The sequence below is a fragment of the Bos mutus genome, chromosome 15 (assembly GCF_027580195.1).
Source record: "Bos mutus isolate GX-2022 chromosome 15, NWIPB_WYAK_1.1, whole genome shotgun sequence".
Lineage (NCBI taxonomy): Eukaryota > Metazoa > Chordata > Mammalia > Artiodactyla > Bovidae > Bos > Bos mutus.
In genome coordinates, this window is record NC_091631.1 from 50,361,930 (window position 1) to 50,380,470 (window position 18,541).

Here is an 18,541-nt window from a genome sequence, read left to right on the forward strand (position 1 = left end):
GCCCGCCCCCAGGACCCAGGGCCATTTCTCGGCGAGGGGTCTTCTGCCTGTCCCTGGCCTTCCTGACCCGAGGGGGCCTGGTCTCCCGTCGGCAGCTGTGATACAAAGGGAATTTGTCCTCGCTTCTCCCAGTCTGGTGCTGTCCTCAGTCCCCCGTCGGCCAGGTCAAGCGCTTCCTCCAGGGCTGGCTGTGGGCTCCTGCCTCCCCAGCCCCTCCCCGGGGACCAGGGCCCGGGGCTCTGGGTTCAGGGGCCATGCCCCCCGCCCCGCCAGACGTGTTCCCTCCCTGTGTCCAACCTGGGCCCCGTGCCCTTGAGCCTCCCACCCCTGACCCAAGACTCCCCAAGCTGACTCTTAAGTGTTTCCTGCCCAGAGGAGAGACGGGTCAAACTGAAAAGGGCCTGACGCCCTCCCCCTGCCCCTCTCGTCCCACCTCTGCCACCAGACTAGCTTTCCAAGGTGAACTCCACAGGCCAGCTTCCCTCCATCCGTGGCCACACCCCCAGCCATTTTGTACCATTATATAAATATATATATATAAATATAAATATATAAATACAATATGTGAAGACATCTTCGTTTTTATTTTGAGACAATTTTTAGGCTTGTTCCGGGGCTCTCTGTGCTGCCTGTACTGTATTGACCTGTTTTATAGGTGCCTTTTTATTAAAAAGACAAAATTAAACATCTAGTTTCTTGCTTTCTTCTTTGATGTCTGGCTCCTCCATTGCCCAGCTTCCTACTGGAGGCTGGGAGGAACAGGGGACCCCAGGGTTCTCCAGTGTTCCATGGTGAAGACAAGAGTCCCCTGGGTCATAGATCTAATATTCCCTGCAGAGAGGCTTCTTAAGGACCTCCGCTGACGGGCTTGAGTGGGCCTGAGCAACCAACGTGTGCCCTCGGCAAGTGCGGGAGTCCCTGATGTCCCATTCTGGTCAGACCAGAGGCCAGGGTGGCAGGCAAGGGGGCAGGAGCAGGACTGGCACGGAGCAGCTTCCTCCGGTTCCATATGAGTAGTACCCTCTCGGGACAGGGCTCAGCTTCCTGGAGCCTGAGGACTTCCTTGCCCAGGCCTGCTTGTCACACTGCCCAGCCCAAGGGGGTGCTCCTCCGCTCTCACTGAGGCACAGAAAGATGGCCCGGCCTGCAGGCAGGGGGCTGGATGAGATGACCCCCAGGGACTCTAAATCTGTCTCCTCAGGAGGTCTTGCTCCACCAACTCTTGGCTAAGTGCCCCCTCTGCTGCAGCTCCAGGGGTTTCCCTGGCAGTGTAGTTTGTGGGGAGAGGGGTGGGGGGAACGTATCCATCTCCTTCCCCATCAGCTCCCACACCCACCAGGGCCCTGGATCATACTGGGAGCTCTCTGCCCTGGGCAGAGAAGACAGCTGGCTTTGGTGAAGATGTGTGCCTCCTTGGAGTTGGGGAAGAAGAATCTTTCCTTTCCTTGGTTGGGTTCCTCTCAGCTGTCCTCACATCTTCTCTAGGACGCTGGCTTGTCTCCGAGGGTGCCTGGAGTCTGCCCTGAGTCGGTAAACCTCCCAGGGCCCAGTGATGTGGGGCTGGCCCAGCGCCATTTTCAGCAGAGCCAGGCAGCCACATGGACCGGGTCGGCCTGAGCGTTCCGCCTGGTCAGAACACCGCAGGGCTGGTGACCTGAAAGAATGTCTGGGCTTGTTAGTCACTGAGACATGTCAAGGCCACACATGCTCTGTTGCCAGCTGACCTTTCTTTGGCTTTAACCTCCATCCGACCCCTGGTGCTCAGCTTCTAGTTTCTTTTGGCAGGTGAGGTGGGAGGAGATGCGGGCGGTTGTGGAGGTATGTGGTCCATAAGATGACAGACCATGTTCTGGAAGGGGAATGACTTTCCCTATTGGCAGGGGCAGAGGTAAAAGTTGTTCCTCGAGCTCTGGGTGGTTTAGATGAGAGAAGGCAAGTGTGGTCCTCAGCCCGAGGGCACAGGTATCCTTGGCTCTGCCTTTGGGATCCTTTCCCCTCCCCGGACCCCAGCCTAGATGTGAGCCTGGGAGAAGAGCCGGCAAGGATGTACTGGAAGGAGGGGTTGGTTCCGCCAGCTGCCCTGTATGAGGATACTGGCCAAGGCAAGCTCTTAGGATCTCAGCTCCTGCGATGCCAGCGTCACTGCCTGCCCCGAGGAAAGCTGAAACAAAGGGGAGGGGGCTGGGACCTAGAAGGTGGTGAGGGAGGTGGCATTCTCTGACTCTGAGAGGCTGCTCTTGCGCCAGCTGGGGAAGAACTGGCAAAGGGAGGCAGGGCCCGGGCAGCCCAGCTTGGTCAGGAGCCGTGACAGGTCACTGCGGAATTTCACGCCAGCAAAGGTATAGAGCATGGGGTTGAGGCAGCAGTGGGCCAGGCCCAGAAACTCGCTCATGGTGATGGCCATGGAGAGATAGCCGTCCAGCTCACAGCTGCTGCCCAGCATCTTCAGCCTCGCTAGGGTGTCCAGGAAGATCACGACTTGGTAGGGTGACCAGCAGAGAAAGAAGACGCTTGTCACCAGGATGGCCACCCTGACCGCCTTCTGCCGCTGAGGGCGCCGCTGGGCCTGGCACAGCCTGTGCACCACCCCAACGTAGCACCAAGCCATCACCAGCATCGGCAGCAGGAATCCTCCAATGTGGTAGAGAAAGCGAGAGGTGAACCAGGCGTTGGTTTCGGCTTGGTTCTCCTGGGAGAAGGTGCAGTGCGGCAGGGAGTCATTGTAATGGGGTTCACTGACCTTGGCGAAGAGGATCTCCGGCAAGGCAAAGAAGAAGCCGGCCAGCCAGATGGTCGCACAGGTGATATGGATGGAGAGGAGGCGGCGGTGGCGGTAGGCATGGACGGCGTGGACGATGGCCAGGTAGCGGTCCACGGCGATGCAGGCCAGGAGCAGGCTGCTGCAGTAGAAGTTGATCTTGTGCAGAGAAATCACGGTTTTGCAGAGGAAGGTGCCCAGGACCCAGCCCACGGAGCTCTCGGCCACGGCGAAGGGCAGGATGAAGACCAGGAGAAGGTCTGCCACCGCCAGGTGAAACAGGAAGGTCTCAGTGGAGCTGCGCGTCTGCCGGTGACGCTCCAGGATCACCAGGACCAGAATGTTGCCCATCACACCGAGGAGGAAGATGAGGCCATAGGCCACGGGCATGAACACGGCCTTGAAGGAGGTCAGCAGAGGCCCCTCGACGGTGAGGCAGAGATGGTTTTCCTTTATGGGGGTCTCCGTACTGTCATTGTAGCTCCCTAATTCCTTGTACTTCAAGGACAAGGAGACAGGAGAGCAGAAACTGAGAACCAGTCTTTCCTCTCGGAGAGGGATCCTGACTCCCTGATAGAGTTATCCTGTTCCCCTCTCCCGCCAACCCTGCAAGCTAACTGTTCTTGTCCCTGTGCCTCCAGGCCGCCCACAGATTAAATCCCAGTTTCCCTTCATGTTCCTCCAACAAATCACTTTGCCTTTTCCAACTTTATTTTCGTCTGTAAAACAAAGACTAAAGAGGGAACGTGGCGTGGGAATATGAACTCTGGAGGGCTGTGCACCTGTAAGTCATTTCTCATTTCTGAGTCCTCAGGTGTGGAAGGCTGAAGGCTCGGAGGACTGGGATCAGGACTTCCATTTGGGGAATGAATCTGGTTGGGATAAGGAGTTCCAGTTCTGGACAGGACAGAGGGCACTAAAGCCTGCGTGCGTGTGTGCTCAATCGCTTAGTCGTGTCCGACTCTTTGTGACCCTGTGGACTGTAGCCCACCAGGCTCCTCTGTCCATGGGATTTCCCAGGCAAGAATGCTGGAGTGGGTTGCCATTTCCTTCTCCAGGGGATCTTCCTGACTCAGGGATGGAACCTGCATCTCCTGTGGCTCCTACATTGGCAGGTGGGTTCTTTACACTGAGCCACCTGGGAAGCCCTACTAAAGCCCAGGATCCTGCTGAAGGGCTGAATGCTGATATGGGCTGTTGGCTTCCTCTCATTTTGTCCCCTTTTTCCTGAGTGCCTTCCTTATAACTGAAATTGTTGTGGGAGCCCCTTGTTTTGTTTAACATGCACAACAAGCTCAGGTATGTAATATCTGTTTCACCGATGTCTTGCTAGAGAGCGGGTCTGCTTGAACCCATGTTGATGTAACTTCCACCAATACACGGCAATGCCTGGGCTGCCCTGCCTGCTACTCTGCGCCCTTCCCACTTCGGAAGCAGAGGGCCCAGAGGCAGAGGAGAGTGATAGGAGGAAGTAAGGGAGGCACAGGGGTGGTGGGGAGTGGGGGTGAATACCTGCGGCAGGGGTGATGGTGGTGGGGGACTGGGGAGGGCTCCAAGTGAAGTGTGCCCACTCTGTTTCCGGAAGCTCACTCCTCCCCCCTCCCTGCACCCCCCCCTCCCCCGCCCTGCCAGCACTCAGGTTGTTTACTGAGCAAACCGCAAAGGAAGGCAGGGTGCCTGTTTTCATACCTTTCACTCACAGCTGTCCCCCTGCACCTGCTCCTCCTCACTTCCCAGCTCTGTTCTTCCTACCCCTCCCCTAACCAGACCCCCCTCCACGGCATTTCAAAACCACTTATAACCAACTTATGTGGGCTCAAAAAGACATTTCTAGAAATGATGAACCCCTGGGAGAGAGAGGATGGGAGCAGGGACTCGGCACCCAGGCTCTGGGTGCCCTCCTTCCTGGAGAGTGAGGGTCCCCCCACAAGCGGGGGTGGCTGCACTGCTAGCCAGGACCCCGCTGGGGGTCATCCACTCGCTCTCAATGGTGGGAAGGCCTATTCCCCAGCCTGGGTCTTTCCTTCTGGTTCCTGGGGCAGGTGGTTCTGGAAGAAGGGGTTGGGGGGATACATAAGTTTAGTGGCAGAGCCATAGGCTCGCCCGGATCAAAGCTCTAGCCCTTCTTCACGCTCATGCTGTGAAGGTCTACTGTCTCCCCACAGTCCCATTCCCACTAACTTCTCCACTCTTGTCCAGCTCCTACACAGAGGGCAGGATGAATTTTCCAACCCACGAACCTCATTACATCAGTGTCCTGCTTAAAATCTTTTACTGTTCCCTGTTATCTCTAAGCAGTGATTTTCTTATCTTATCAGTTTAATACTTAAAAAATTTATTGGAGAATAGTTGATTTAAAATGTGTTAGTCTTATTTAATAGCAAAGCAAATTATAAGAAAAAGTCATGTTTGGAATCAAGTTCCTCAATAGAAGTTTGGAAGACGCCAACATCCATGCATTCACACAGCAGACTACAATGCAGCGCTCAAAACCAGATGAGGTTTATCTGTATGTTCTCTTAGGGAGAGATGTTCACCTTACATCACTCAATTTCAGAACTAATTGGAGGGCATCCCATAGGGGATGAGTCCATAACTTTCTTTGCAGGCTTTACCAGGGATGGGGTGGAGGGCAAGGAGAGAGTCTCCTTGAAACCAGGACACCCTTGTCTCATGTAGCGTTTGACATACTAGATTTTGTTTAAGAATATGCTTTTGCTTTCATTCAAAAGCCATAAGCTCGTAGTGCCAGTGTGCCAAGTCACTTTAGTCATGTCTGACTCTTTGTGACCCTCTGGACGGTAGCCCGCCAGGCTTCTCTGTCCCTGGGATTCTCCAGGCAAGAATACTGGAGTGGATTGCCATGCCCTCCTCCAAGGGATCTTCTCGACCCAGGGATCAAAACTGCGTCTCGTGTCTTCTGCATTGGCAGGCGGGTACTGCTAGGGGCACGTGGGAAGTGGGGTGAGGTCCAAACGCCCCTACAGGACCTCTGCATTGCTGCAAAATGTATATTTCCCTGACCTTTCAAACCTTATCTCTTCCTCTTCACAGCTTTATTCCTCTCCAGGTTCATCGTCCTCCTGACTGCCTGCCCCCATCACTCCAATATAGTCCTGTGTCTAAAATTCTTCCTTTTGCTGAGGAGTCTTTTCTTGCAAAAGCTTACCTGTTCCTATGCTTTTCTCAATGCCCCACTCAATCCCACCTTCCTATGTCCTTCCTAACTCTTCTGTTTGGAATTATTGGGTTGGCTTAAAAGTTTGTTCAGGTTTTTCTGTACTATTTTATGGGAAAAGCTGAACAAACTTTTGGGCCATCCCAGTCCATTCTCTCTCCTTTTGTCACAAGTGCCTTTATTACATCACTCAGGCTGGGATGTCCATGGCCTCAGTACAGGGCAAACTCCTGGAGGCAGGCCTTCTGTGTCCCCCTTACAAGGCCATGTATTCTGCACATGCTGGATGGGCTTCAGAGAGCAGTTTCTAAAGAAGACCAGAGACCCTCATATTCCAGGACTTCAAGGCAGTTCCTCTCTGTGCCCCAGCAGAGACTCAGACACTCCTCCTTACCCTTCTTCAGGTCTTGCCTCCTTCCAAAGTTCTTGACAGCCTCAAGCCTATCGAGTTCTCTATCCATACTGGGAGCTATTTCCAGCATCGTCATTGACTACAACCCTTTGATTTATCCTGAAATTCAGCAGGAGTTAAGGAGAAAGCAGTGAGATGAGCTGTCTTCATGCAGAACAAAGCAATGGAGACAGAAGCAGAGGTGCAGGGTTTGGCAGTCAGTGGGACTAGGCTGGACTCCATCTACCTCGTGGTGGGAGCCTGGCAGTCCCACCGCCCAGCGGAGGGCTTCAGTGCAGCCAGCCTACCTGGCCCAGGACCACTCAAGACCTGCTGGCTAAAGCATCTAGGTTGACGGGTTAAAGTCAACACAGAGAGACGTGTCCCTTGGACTCCAGAGCCCCCATCCCCTGAACCAGGTTTAGAGAAGGATGGCTGGGGTGGGGGGATTGGGGGGAGGTGCTTCCCAGGTGGCACTAGTGGTAAGGAATCCGCCTGCCAATGCAGGAGATGTAAGCGACCTGGATTTGATCCCCTGGAGGAGGGCATGGCAACCCACTCCAGTATTCTTGCCTGGAGATTCCCATGGACAAAGGAGCCTGGTGGGCTTCAGCCCATGGGGTCATGCAGGGTCCGACTGAAGCGACTTATCACGCACACATTGGGGTAGGGGAGTCAGGGGGGTGGGGGGCTGTCTCTTCCTTCTTGCCGAGAGGTGGTTGTTCAGCAGAACGCTCAGGCAGAGAAGAGAAGATGGAGGAAGCTGGTTTGAGGAGTGCTGAGAGGCTGCGATACCGCTCAGCAGGAGGTGTCAAACAGACAGGTTTTTGGGGTCCGGGAGTGGCACGTGTTAAACCATTTCCCACAGCCAGGGGATCCGGCACCCTCACCCTTCCCCAAATCATGGAGAGAGGTAATCGCACAAGGCTGACTCTGGCCCAGCGGGAAATCAGAAATCGGGAATCCTGAATATCATGGGAACGGGGACAGAAGGGCCCTTCAAGACTCACACCCAGAGGGAGTTCATTGTGGGTGATATGGCCTCATTCTTTGCTATGACAAGTTTCAGGAACCCACAGCCCTCAGGCACACACACTCTGACAGCAGTGTGTACCCTGAATAGCCTCAGACATGAGCCAGGTGGGGCCATGACCGCATGTAGCATGAGCAGGTACCCAGTGGATAGTAGCCCAACAAAGGCTGGGGACCAGGCCTCAGAGGAAGCAAGAAAACACAGTGACGGTGATGAAGCCAAGCAAAGAGCCAGGAATCTAGGTAGAAAATTGCTATGACCACTGGGGAGGGGCAGGAGTGGGGGCTAGAACATTCTGTGTCCTGGTACTGTGGTGCCAGGAGAAGGGAGGATGGGATTGCAGTGCTTGGGGTTCCAGACTTGCCTGGTGGTCCAGTGGTTAAGCATCCACCTGTTAGTGCAGGGGACATGGGTTCAATCTCTGGTCCCGGAAGATCCCACAGGCTGCAGGGCAAGGAAACCCGTGGGCCACAACTACTGAGCCCACGAGCCGCAACTACTGGAGCTCAAGGGCACTAGAGCCCACGCTCTGCAATGAGAGAAGCCACCGCAATGAGAAGTCCTTGCACCTCAACTATAGAGTAGCCCCCACTTACTGCAACTAGAGAAAGCCCATGCAGCAATGAAGACCCAGCACAATAAAAAGTGAATCAATACAAAACATTTTTTAAATGCTTGGGATTGCAACTGTTACTCTTCCTCCGCTGCTCCCCCTTTCTTTCCTTCTGGATCTCCTGTAGGACCCAGGCCTCTCCCTGGATAATTAAGGCCCCCAGGCCCCATCTGACTTCTTTAAATAATGAGGCTACCTTGCTGCCCTTTCCTGGCCTGTGTGAAGCTCACAAACATTTGCTGATGGGTCTCTGTGTCAGCAGGTGGGCAGCGGGGGGTTGTCTCAGACCCTCCCCAGGGGTCTGCCCTGGATCCTTTCCTTGTTTTCACTCAGCCCTGTCCTGGGTGACACAGCTGGGGGACATTTTCAGATGATGCAGAGTTCTCTACAACCCAGAACTACAGGCCCAAACTGACCAGATGGAATTGATCAGGAAAAATGTAGAGACCAAGATGGGGTTTCAAACTTTAACTCTTCAGGGACAGATGAGGGAAGACCCGACTTAACTGTTTATGAGAAAAAAGACTCGAGAGTTTGTTGACAGCAAGCTTCAGATGAGTCAACAGAGTGACGTGGCTGCCAGGAGGGCTCCGTTACCTTATCTAGGTGAACAGAAACCTGTAGGTGGGCAGCTGCCACCAACCCAGTTCCTTTGGGCTAGACCAGGGTGGCCACTGGTTAAGGGGTCCGGAAATCCCCGCCCTGGTAGGAAGCTTCCAGGTCGCTGGCTGTTGGCATCCAGGGAAGAGAAGACTTGAGTCAAAGACAGCTGGGTCCTTCAAGGACTGTAAAGAATGCCCTTGGTGAGAGGGTAGGATGGACTTATTGTGTGAGATTCTAGAGGGTAGACCAGGAGGAATGGGCCGAGGTTGGGGTCAGGGGTGTTTCAGTCAAAGCAGAAAGAGCCTTCTAACAGGTTCTAGCTTTCCAACAATGAGTTGGGGCACTTGGGAGGAAGAGGAATATTTGAGGCCAAGTGTGTGGAAGGCATTCCTGCCCTGGAAAGGAGGCTGGGCGCTGCTCTCAGATGCGCCTTGCTCACAGCTCCCAGATGCTCCACATCTCGGGCTGTCATGCCCTGCCCTGAGCTGGTTCTCAGCCTTATCTTCATTTGCTTGGGAGCCATTGCTTCTCCAGGTTGTCTGGCCTGCAGGGAGGGAATGGCTCAGCCTAACTTTGCTTCTCAGCCCCCAGGAAGGGGGCAGGGCTGCTGAGGGCTTGGCTCGTCCAGGCCCAAGTCCAGGGCTCCAGGGGCCTGAGTCATACAGACTGCAAGAGGCGCGGGGAGCACACACAGGCTCCATCTCCTTTTATGTCCCTGGCTGGACATTCCCAATCCAGAGTCGGGAGCTGTGATCAGGGCCAGCCAGGGTGTCTCTTATTCTGGCTTTCAGTGGCTTGAGGGATGCCAGAGGTGTCTTGAGGATGGAGGCTGGGCTGAGGGGCAAGGGTGGAGGTCTGTACCCCCTCTTCCTTTAGAGGGCCCACACTCCCTAAAGACCATCTGAGACTCTGGCTTGCCATTTGTCACATCTCCCCACCTTTCCCCACCCCTAGCCTTCAAGAGTGACCTGCCAGGCTGCTCTTCCATCTCCACCCAAGGGTTTTGGCCATGAGGAACAAGACACTACTCTGGGTGTGGTTCTGGGTGGAGACTTTAAGCTACCCCTACCTCTGCACTGAGTCTCTAGGCTTCAGTGGGTCCCCCTTGGTGCCCCAAATCAATGTACACTTTGGGGACAGAGCCACACTGTGCAAGGGACAGGTGGACATGTCACTTGGGTGTATATGATACCACATCCCGAGTTAGTACTGATTGGAAACATGTTGTCCCATCCTTCCTGAAAGAAGACTCATCCTTATGTCCTGATTGTCAGCGCGAGTTCAGGGCCATTTTTTCAGCCAGTCTGCCAGAGGAGTGGATCAGCCACAGTCTGCTTCGTCACTGAAGGTGAGAATTCCTGATGGAGACTATGGTCTATGTGCCCGAGTCCAGGTTTCTAGCACACTGACCTCTCCCCAGGCTGGCCCTTATCGGACCCTACCAATCACCCCCAGGTGGGGCCCCTTCTACTGGGGTTCCTCTGGGAATTTCTGATTGGTTTGGGAGGGGGGTGAGCCTCCCCTCCCCCAAGGTAAACCCCAGAAACAGCCTGAGCCGGTTTTGGTTCCTCTTCTTGACACCTCCTTGATGAAATGGGACAGCGCGTGTGAACGGCCTTTGCATCCTGTGATGCTCTGATCACGCTGAAGTCATAGTTTGTGGGGGTCATCCCTGGGGAGGGGTCGGGGAATCCAGGCCCTGGGGCTGGGCCAGGTTCCCCCTACTCTATGGCTGGTGTGCTGGGTGGGGCTGGAGATGCAGCTTATGACTGGCCCCTGGAGGTGCCTCAGGTCCTAGTTCTAGAGGAGGCTCCATGCTTTCAGGTCCAGCTTCCTGTAGACAGAGGTTTTTCCTGGTCTGCCTAGATCTGCCTTCCCAGCAGGATGGGTCCCTGGCATGCCCACCCCAGGGACCTGGCTACTTCTTTCTGGCACCTAGCCGTCTAGATGTCTTCCGTTTGGATCCTCCATTCGTGGCAATTAGCAATCCATCTCAAGAAAATGGACATTTAAAACAGTTGATAGATGTTTAAAATAGATGCAAGAAGAGGGAGGGAAGACGGGATGGCCAACACTTGGTTTATGGCCAAGAGCCCCCTCTCCCCGCACCAATCTTAACCCAGCATTGAAGTCTAGAATTCAGTGTTCTGGGAAGCTGAACTGATACTTGATTTGGACAAGGAGAAGGAAGGGAACAGGAAACAGAATAGAAGCCAGACTAACTCCAGAGAGAGATGGGGAGCTGAGACCCCCAGCAGAATAGCATGAATCAGCACACACTTGGTGAGAAGCATGTGCACGCAAGCCTCTTCTGCCGCCCTGCCGTCCCAGGGCTCTTATGCGGGGAGACGCTGTGGGGGAGGCTGTCGAAACTGCTCAAGGTCCTGCTGTGAGGGGTGGGGGTGGAGAGAGGGTCTGTGCTTCTGAGGAGACAACAGCCCTAATATATAGGAGGTGAATATATAGGAGGTGAGCATAGGTGGGATGAAGCACTAGGAGCTGGCTAAAGACGAGTCCAGGGCCTGGGCGGTCCTGGGATTCCTGGCTCCTGGCCTGACTCTGATGGGGATGGGGTGGTTCAGGCCCACTGGGTTCCCAGGCCTGAGACCACCCAATTGAGGTATGACATGAAGTGAGTCACCGGTTTCTCTCCCCGGCCTGTTGGTTTTCTTTGGTATGTGGGACGTGCCCCACTGTCCCCCTGCCCCCTGCCACCACCTGTCTCTAGTAGGTCACGCAGTGGAGTGAAGCGTGCTGTTAGGGGAACTCTTGAGGTTTCTCAGAAGCCAGAACCAGCCAGGTCTTGAGTTGGTTACTGTGATATCCAACTGGGTCAGGGCTCGTGGTCAGCTTGAAGCTGCAGGCAAAGGAAGATGCCCTGTAACCTAATCAGGGAAGGCAGGGGCCAGAGCTGGGGGCCAGGGCGAGAGCACGTTGCCTTGTCAGGGCTGTGGGGTTTTAGCCTGATTGGACTCAGGGCCAGCTTTATGGGCGTGCTACCAGGACAGTCACGCAGCACCCAGCACTTAGAAGCGCCCCATGCTTGGCTTGGTGCTCTCTTGTCACTGTCTTGAAATTCTTAATAGGATCCCTACACATTTAGGTTGCATCAGGTCTCTTAATAGGAGACCTACATGTTTGGGTTGCATCGGGTCCCCCAAATTAAGCAGCAGGTCTGATCAGACTGATGGTTCTGACTCTGCTTTTATCTGGGGGTTAGGATCCGAGAAGCCAGACTTTGGGTAATTAGCCCTTCCCCCACCTCCCCATGTTCTACGTATACTTCCAAGTCTTGGGGTCTAGGCAAGTGAGAGGCAGAACTTTCCAAGCAAGTGTGGGAACACGGTTGATGGAGTTACAGTATAGACTCCAGTCAGGGGAGTGAGAGGGAGTCAGGGATCATCTCAGGGTGAGTTTAGGGCCAGGAGAGCTGGAGGGTAGAGGAGAAAGGGTTTGGACCTTTCATGATCCAATCCAGACTGAGTGAGAAATTCTTCCCCTAGAAGTGTCCTCGGCCATGGGGGAAAGGAAGAAAAGGCCGCAAGGAAGTGTCCAAAAGATCCTTACAAACCATCCTCTACTGCCCTCACACAGGCACCTCCTGTCTCTGGTTGAGTGGTCCCCTACATACATCTTTCGGGGACCCAGTGATGACCAAGGCAACTGGGCCCCTCTGCTTCACAGGACAGGCATGGTTGGGCGGCAGAGAGTGATGCTGGGGACTGTATTTTTCAGCCCACCCAAGAATACCTTGTCTCTAGAGAGCCCAGTCTTCAAAGGGAGACCACAACATATTCTAAGACATTTCTAGGATTAACACAAGATTCTTCCATGCACTTGATATTAGCTCAGCACCACCTGCCCCAGCCCACTGGGGTCCTCTCCCTTGCCAACCATCTCCTCGGTTTAAGCACATAATCCTTGTCTACAAGCTTCCAGTGAGTCATTTTTACTTCTTGGCTAGCCCATAAGCTATTTCAGGGTCAACACCAGGCTCTCAACTTCTCTACCCAAGAGAGAGTGTCGTGCCGCAATGACAGTCATATAGCAAGAGCTGACTAAATACACACTGATCGGTCGGCTAATAGTGCCAGCCCCTGGACATGAAGAAAGGCTCCAGCGTACTTTCCCACGTACCCCTTATTTCAGCCCTAAGAGATGAGGAGAGGAGATCCTATTGAAGAGTTGAGAGGCAAAGTGACTTGTTCTAGGTCCCAGAACACACCAGGGAGGATGCAGGACCTAAACCCATCCTTCCAGTCCCCTCCAAATAAAGGATGTCTATGTAAGGCATCAGCTCTATTTATCTGCTGCATCCATGGAATGAGAAATCAAACCTTAAAAGGCAGGAACCAGGGAACCTGTCTAGAGTCTGCCGATCCACTGTGGGAGGGGACTATCCCGTCTTCCCTTGGGCCCCGGGCCCAGGGCATTTCGAATTCCTGGGCAACCTGTCTGTACTCACCAGGTCCTCCAGGTTGTAGTTCATGAGGTCCATGTCCAGAGTGAGGGGGTAGTTCATGGTTGTAGCAGTATGTCAGCCGACTGGCCACTGTCTGATTTTGAGAGGTTCTCCGCTCGGTGCCTATAGCGAGGTGGCAGCCGTCAGCTGCAAATTTAAACAAATGAACTGCGCGCTGTCTGCTGGGGCTGCGTAGGGCCCAAGGCCTGTCTCACAACTCATCACTTTTTTTTTTTTCCACTTGGTCTTTTCTGTTTTTTTGAAGAAAAAGGGAAAATCCCCACAGCATCAGTGCTAGTCAAGCATTTCAGCTTCTTTCCTGGCAATAGTTATCTCAGGTGGGGCTTATGACTGGTCTGAAGGCTGCCCCTCGCTTCTCATCCCTGTATCTCCACCAGCCTCCCAACAGGGAGTTAGTTACGCCTTGTAATGAAAACCACCACACCGGTTGGTCGGGGGTGCTTCGTGGGAAACTCCACGTAGAAAGGGAACAGGAGGCGAGCTCTTGCAGGCCCCCTCCTCCAAGCTACCTCCCAGCCCCAGTCTTCCCCACCACTATGGCAACCCAGCCTCCAGCGTGCCTGGGACCGAAAGTCCCTGGTCCTGGGAAACCCCTCAGTCCAAGGCAGACTGGGACACCCTATTTGCCAGCATCCTTTTGTCCAGGCAAGGGCAAAAACCCTTCTCTTTCCAGCTCAGTTCAAAAGAGATAGGTTAGAAATTTTCAAAGGGAACAACACTAAAATATTACTGGCAGACAAAAATGAAATTACCCAAATCACCAAGCACAAAAACAGCCACAGAAGAGTCATTTTCTGACTCAAAAATAATGATGTTCCAGCTATAAATGAACTTGGTTGGCACATAAATGATAAATGTCATAGACTTCCCAGCTAGAGTAGACTTTTACACGGGAGGACCCTGATGCTCAGAGAGGCAGAGTGACTTCCTTAGGACCTACAGGTAACCAGTGGCAGAGCTACGACTTGAAACCCAGGCTTCCTGACTCCATATTCAGTATTTCCTCTAAGGCACCAGGCAGCTGCTCTTACAGGCTTGTCAGAACCCTTTTCCTTTCCTTCAACTCTACCCTGAGTTGAAGGGCAGTTGAAGGGTTCTGTGGATCCCTACCTTTAAGAAGCTCCTTTGCAGACATGGATCAACTTCTCCTCCAAGGCTCACCTCTGTGCTTTTTCTTCCAGGAAAGGTCCACGATGATACAGAATCAGTGAGAACACACACAGAGGCACCTACACGTGACGTGCTCTTTCTGGCCCCACCTCATCCTCCCCTTCCAGCCGAATTGCCATTTGCTGGGATTCTACTTGTTCTAGTGTCCTCCTTCTCTTTTTCTTCCATATTCACCTTCCCCTTTTCTCTCCCCCACACCATCCCCAACAGATACATCTTTCTTGGAATTCAACAACCTGAGGAGTTTTCAGCCTCTCTATTTAATGTTGAGATCTTTCTTGCCTCAATCTCCATTCAGTGCCTTCAGTAACAGCTTTTGAAAGAGGAAGAATTTCAGGACAAGGGGCCAGAGTTCCTCTTCTGCATTTCCGTTCCTGAAACCATTAGGAGGAGGTTGCTCTGGTGTTCCCTGTGTACTTCTCATTCCTCCAGCCCCTCATCCCAATATCTCTGTCCCTCCAGTCCATTGATATATTCCATTTAGCTTGTGCTACTCTAAGGAAACTGATCAGAATCTCCCTGGTGACTCAGTTGGTAAAGAATCTGCCTGCAGTGTGGGAGACCCATTTCAATCCCTGGGCCAGGGAAGATCCCCTGCAGAAGAAATTGGCAACCTACTCCAGTATTCTTGCTTGGAGAATCCCATGGTCACAGGAGACTGGTGGGCTACAGTCCACAGGGTTGCAAAGAGTCAGACACAACTGAGAGACTAACACACACACATGTACAGAATCATGTAGGAATAGGAAGGGAATTTGGAAGTGCAACCATTCCATTCTCATTCTCCCCTCCCCCACCCCCAGCAAATTCATGTTCCCTGTCACTACGTCCTCATCAGATGGTCACCCAGTATTAGTCAAACATCAACAAGGGTGAGAAGCTTGGTCCTTTCAAGAGATCGTGTTTTAATACAGGATGACGTAATCAATCTGTTCTTTGACCTCTGTGTGATTTCTGGTTAATGGTCTTGATACAATCTCACTAGGACAAAATACAGGAAGATAAGTTTCCTTGTGCCATACTTACATAACTGCAATTAAAGTGGCCCTTCTAGGGGGCTCCCATTCCCCTGGACAAAATGCCTAACAAATTTCATTTCAGTAGTTTTAGTCCATCACCTTGGGCTTCCCTGTTGGCTCAGCACTAAAGAATCCACCTGCAAAGCAGGAGTCGCAGGAGATGCAGTTTCGATTCCTCGGTCAGGAAGATCCCCTGGAGAAGGGCATGGCAACCCACTCCAGCATTATTGCCTGGAGAATCCCATGGATGAGGAGCCTGGTGGGCCCCAATCCATAGGGTCACAAAGAGTTGGACATGACTGAAGCGACTTAGCACACGCACACTCCATCATCTCAGCTTATAAAGGGAAACTTGAAACCCTGATTCAGTCCTTTGTTGACATGATGCTAACTTAGATAAGCCTGTTATCCTTGGGCCTATCCAAGTCCTGATGGGAAATATTGACAAAACAATGCCACAAACAGAACCCTGTTTCATGCCATTAGAGACCTACCATTCTCAAAAGTCAGGGAAGATTTCAGGGATGAAGAAGGACATGAGCTACACTCTGGAGGGTTGGATAGAGTGACCTGATGTGTCTAGAGGGGAGGGTACAAGGTAGGGGGCGGGGGAGATAATGAGGACCGCATGAAGAAGTGTGTGGAAATAATTATTCAAGATGCAATGGGTGTGGTTATGATGGTGGTGATGATGATGATGGTATTGCGGTGGTGGTGGGGGGGGCGGCAGCAGCAAGAAGATGGAGGAGGTTGGAGTATACACTGGACAAGGTAGGAATTGCTCTCGTGGCCTTCTCCTCGCTTATTTTTCCCACGGTTTTCCATTTACTTTGATGCATGACAGGCTCAGAAGAGGGGTTTGGTAAGAGGTTCAGGATGACTCCTCAGATGTGGTGGCAGGCTATGGCTGTGGTTGCCCCATGATGCTGTGGGCAGCAACGCATCTAACTTCTCAGTGACTGACCTGGGTTTTATGGAGAAGAGAAAGCTGTGCCTGTTTCCTGAACTCCTCTCCAGTCCCTGAACTTACCGTGCATCTTGGGCCATTCAGATGGCCCTTCCTGTCTCTCCAGATGCAGGGAGATACTGCAGGTGCCCAGGGCCTACTTGTCCCAGTCACTGACCTTTGATAGTCAGCTGGGTTTGCCCTAAATGAGTAAATACCTGCTGACTATGAGTTCTAACGTTACCTTAGAAGGTTCAGAGAGTAACTGCCTCTAGGAGAAAAGACGATCTTCAAACAGATAAAGTCAGACTAAGCCCCCTAGAATAGAGAGGGCAGTGCCTAGCCTGTGACCCCTTGATTTTAAAGAGGAGACGGCTGGAGTTCCACTGGTGTGTGAGGGAGACATTCCAGATAAGGCAGCCCAGACTTTATTTCAGCATGCAACTTGCTTATATTTCTTCCATGTGGGATCCCAGTCCCTACCCATGGGTAATCTACCCAAGGCAATGTTGTTTTCCAGGCTTCTCAACAAAACAACCGCTGATGGTTCTGACAAGAGTAGACTTGTGTCTGCCTTAGGCAAGCTGGTGGCTTAATATCAGCTCAGGTGGATTTTTCTCAGTGCTTTTTGCTTCACAGTTCATGGATTAATTGCTTCGCTTTATTTCAGATATTAGACTCCATCACTTGCTTGGAGTTCATTTCCTATATTCCACAGAAAAGTTAAGTTGTGCAGCAGAGTGTCTGAGGGGCAAGGAATGGGTTGGGGTTTTCCCCTGTTCTTTCACTACCCCGGGATGCTGGCTCTGTTTGACCTGGACTGAGATCTTGTTCTCTTCTTTCTCTGGGTCTCCCCCAGCTGTTCAGAACAAAGCTCCACAGGTCCCCACCTAGCGAATCAGCCCAAGGAAGTGTTAGGTATCTGTCTAGGATAGGACAGTAACTTTGGTCCAGTATTTACCAATCTACAAAGTCGCACAGTTTTAATAATGTTTATCCTTACTTTCACATTTAACTCTATTTAATCCTCAAAACTCACTGTGCAGGTATTGGCATCGCCCGTGGTCATGTTTTCGGTGGGGGAGGTATGAGGAGACAGAGCCTCAGCCCCTCCCTCATGAGTACAGGAAGAGTAATGTCTGAAACCAAACCCGGGGTCTCTCCACCCGACCACACGACCTTCTCTCAGAGATTCAGTTTTGTTAAATGACGGGCACTTCCCTGGCCATCTGAGGGGAAAATTCTGTCTAAATGTACGGGCTGTTTATCAGATACTTATTGTATGCCATGAACTTCTAAGCTCTTTGCACACATCATTTCCTATGGTCCTCTGAACAGTCTTTATGTGTTAGGTATTTTTATCACGTTATCACACATGTGGAAACTGAGCTTCAGGTAGTAGTGGGAAGTAGTTGTGAGTGTTAACAGCTCACTCAGTCACCAGTGACCCAAAAGCACAATAAAAATCAACACAGGAAGCGGGGTGGTAAAGGTTCTCAGCGCTGGAGCCAGCACCCACGCATAGCTCCTCTCTCTTTAGGTAACAGGTAGGAGTCCTGCGGGGAGGAAATGAGCTGCAGGTGCTGGGGAGGTACATCAAGGTTGCCTCAAGGTTATAGGGGCCTTGAGCGTGTCTGGGAAACTTCGGTCTGGGGCGGGCTCTGTGGCCAGGGTTAGAGAGGGAGTCAGGTGCCTGGACCAGGTGCTTGCATGCTGAGCACAGCTGAGCCCCATCCAGAGGGGTGATGTGAAGGTGGAGGGAGGTAGGAGTCAGGCTCTGCGCTGGGAGCACCTTGTCCAGCATGCACCCAAGTCTGCACACTCATCTGCATGTGTAACTTGAGAACATTTTCAAAGCAACATACATGCCTGCATCTGAACCCAGTGCAGGCCAAGTCCAGCAGAGTGGAAGGTACACAGTGTAGGGAGTATACACCCAGTCTTCCTTTACACGTCCTGCGTGGGAATGTGCTGTGTAGACTGTGGTAGGAAAGCCAGGTTTTGTAGCAAAAGGCCTGGACTGGAGGCCCAGCATTTCTATTTTCCAACAAGGCTGCTTTTAGACCAGACCTGCCTAGATATTCCAAGACACATAAAATACAGAATGCCTAACAGGGCATCCTTAGGAAAGTGGTTCTTAAACATTCTGCCTCAGAGTCACCGGGAAGGCTTGTTAAAAAGATGGCTGGGCCCGCCCTCAGGTTTTCTGATTCCCGAAGTCTGGGATGGGACCTGGGAATTCGAATTCTTAACAAGTGACCAGGTGATGTTGAAGTTGCTGGCCTGGGAACCATACTTTGAGAACCGCTGCCCTAGGCTACACGGCATTGGCACCTGGAGATGGCTG

The 18,541-nt window shown here is 52.5% G+C and overlaps 1 protein-coding gene across 1 annotated transcript; it reads right to left on the minus strand.

Moving 5' to 3' along the window:
• Positions 1-2,055: 2,055 nt before the first annotated feature.
• On the minus strand, positions 2,056-13,161 carry CXCR5 (C-X-C motif chemokine receptor 5). The gene is made up of 2 exons (XM_070384111.1): positions 13,042-13,161; positions 2,056-3,256 (listed from the first exon to the last, which is right to left on the minus strand). Exons 1-2 carry the CDS (start codon positions 13,096-13,098, stop codon positions 2,189-2,191), a joined length of 1,125 nt encoding a protein of 374 aa, XP_070240212.1. The 5' UTR covers positions 13,099-13,161; the 3' UTR covers positions 2,056-2,188.
• Positions 13,162-18,541: the final 5,380 nt, after the last annotated feature.

Bases quoted from the DNA above. Each gene is read 5' to 3' on its own strand.
- CXCR5 (XM_070384111.1), bottom strand. From the start codon at position 13,098: ATGAACTACCCCCTCACTCTGGACATGGACCTCATGAACTACAACCTG. The intron at 3,257-13,041 runs GTGAGTACAGAC...TTGTCCTTGAAG, and splicing joins ACTACAACCTGGAGGACCTG to TACAAGGAATTAGGGAGCTA.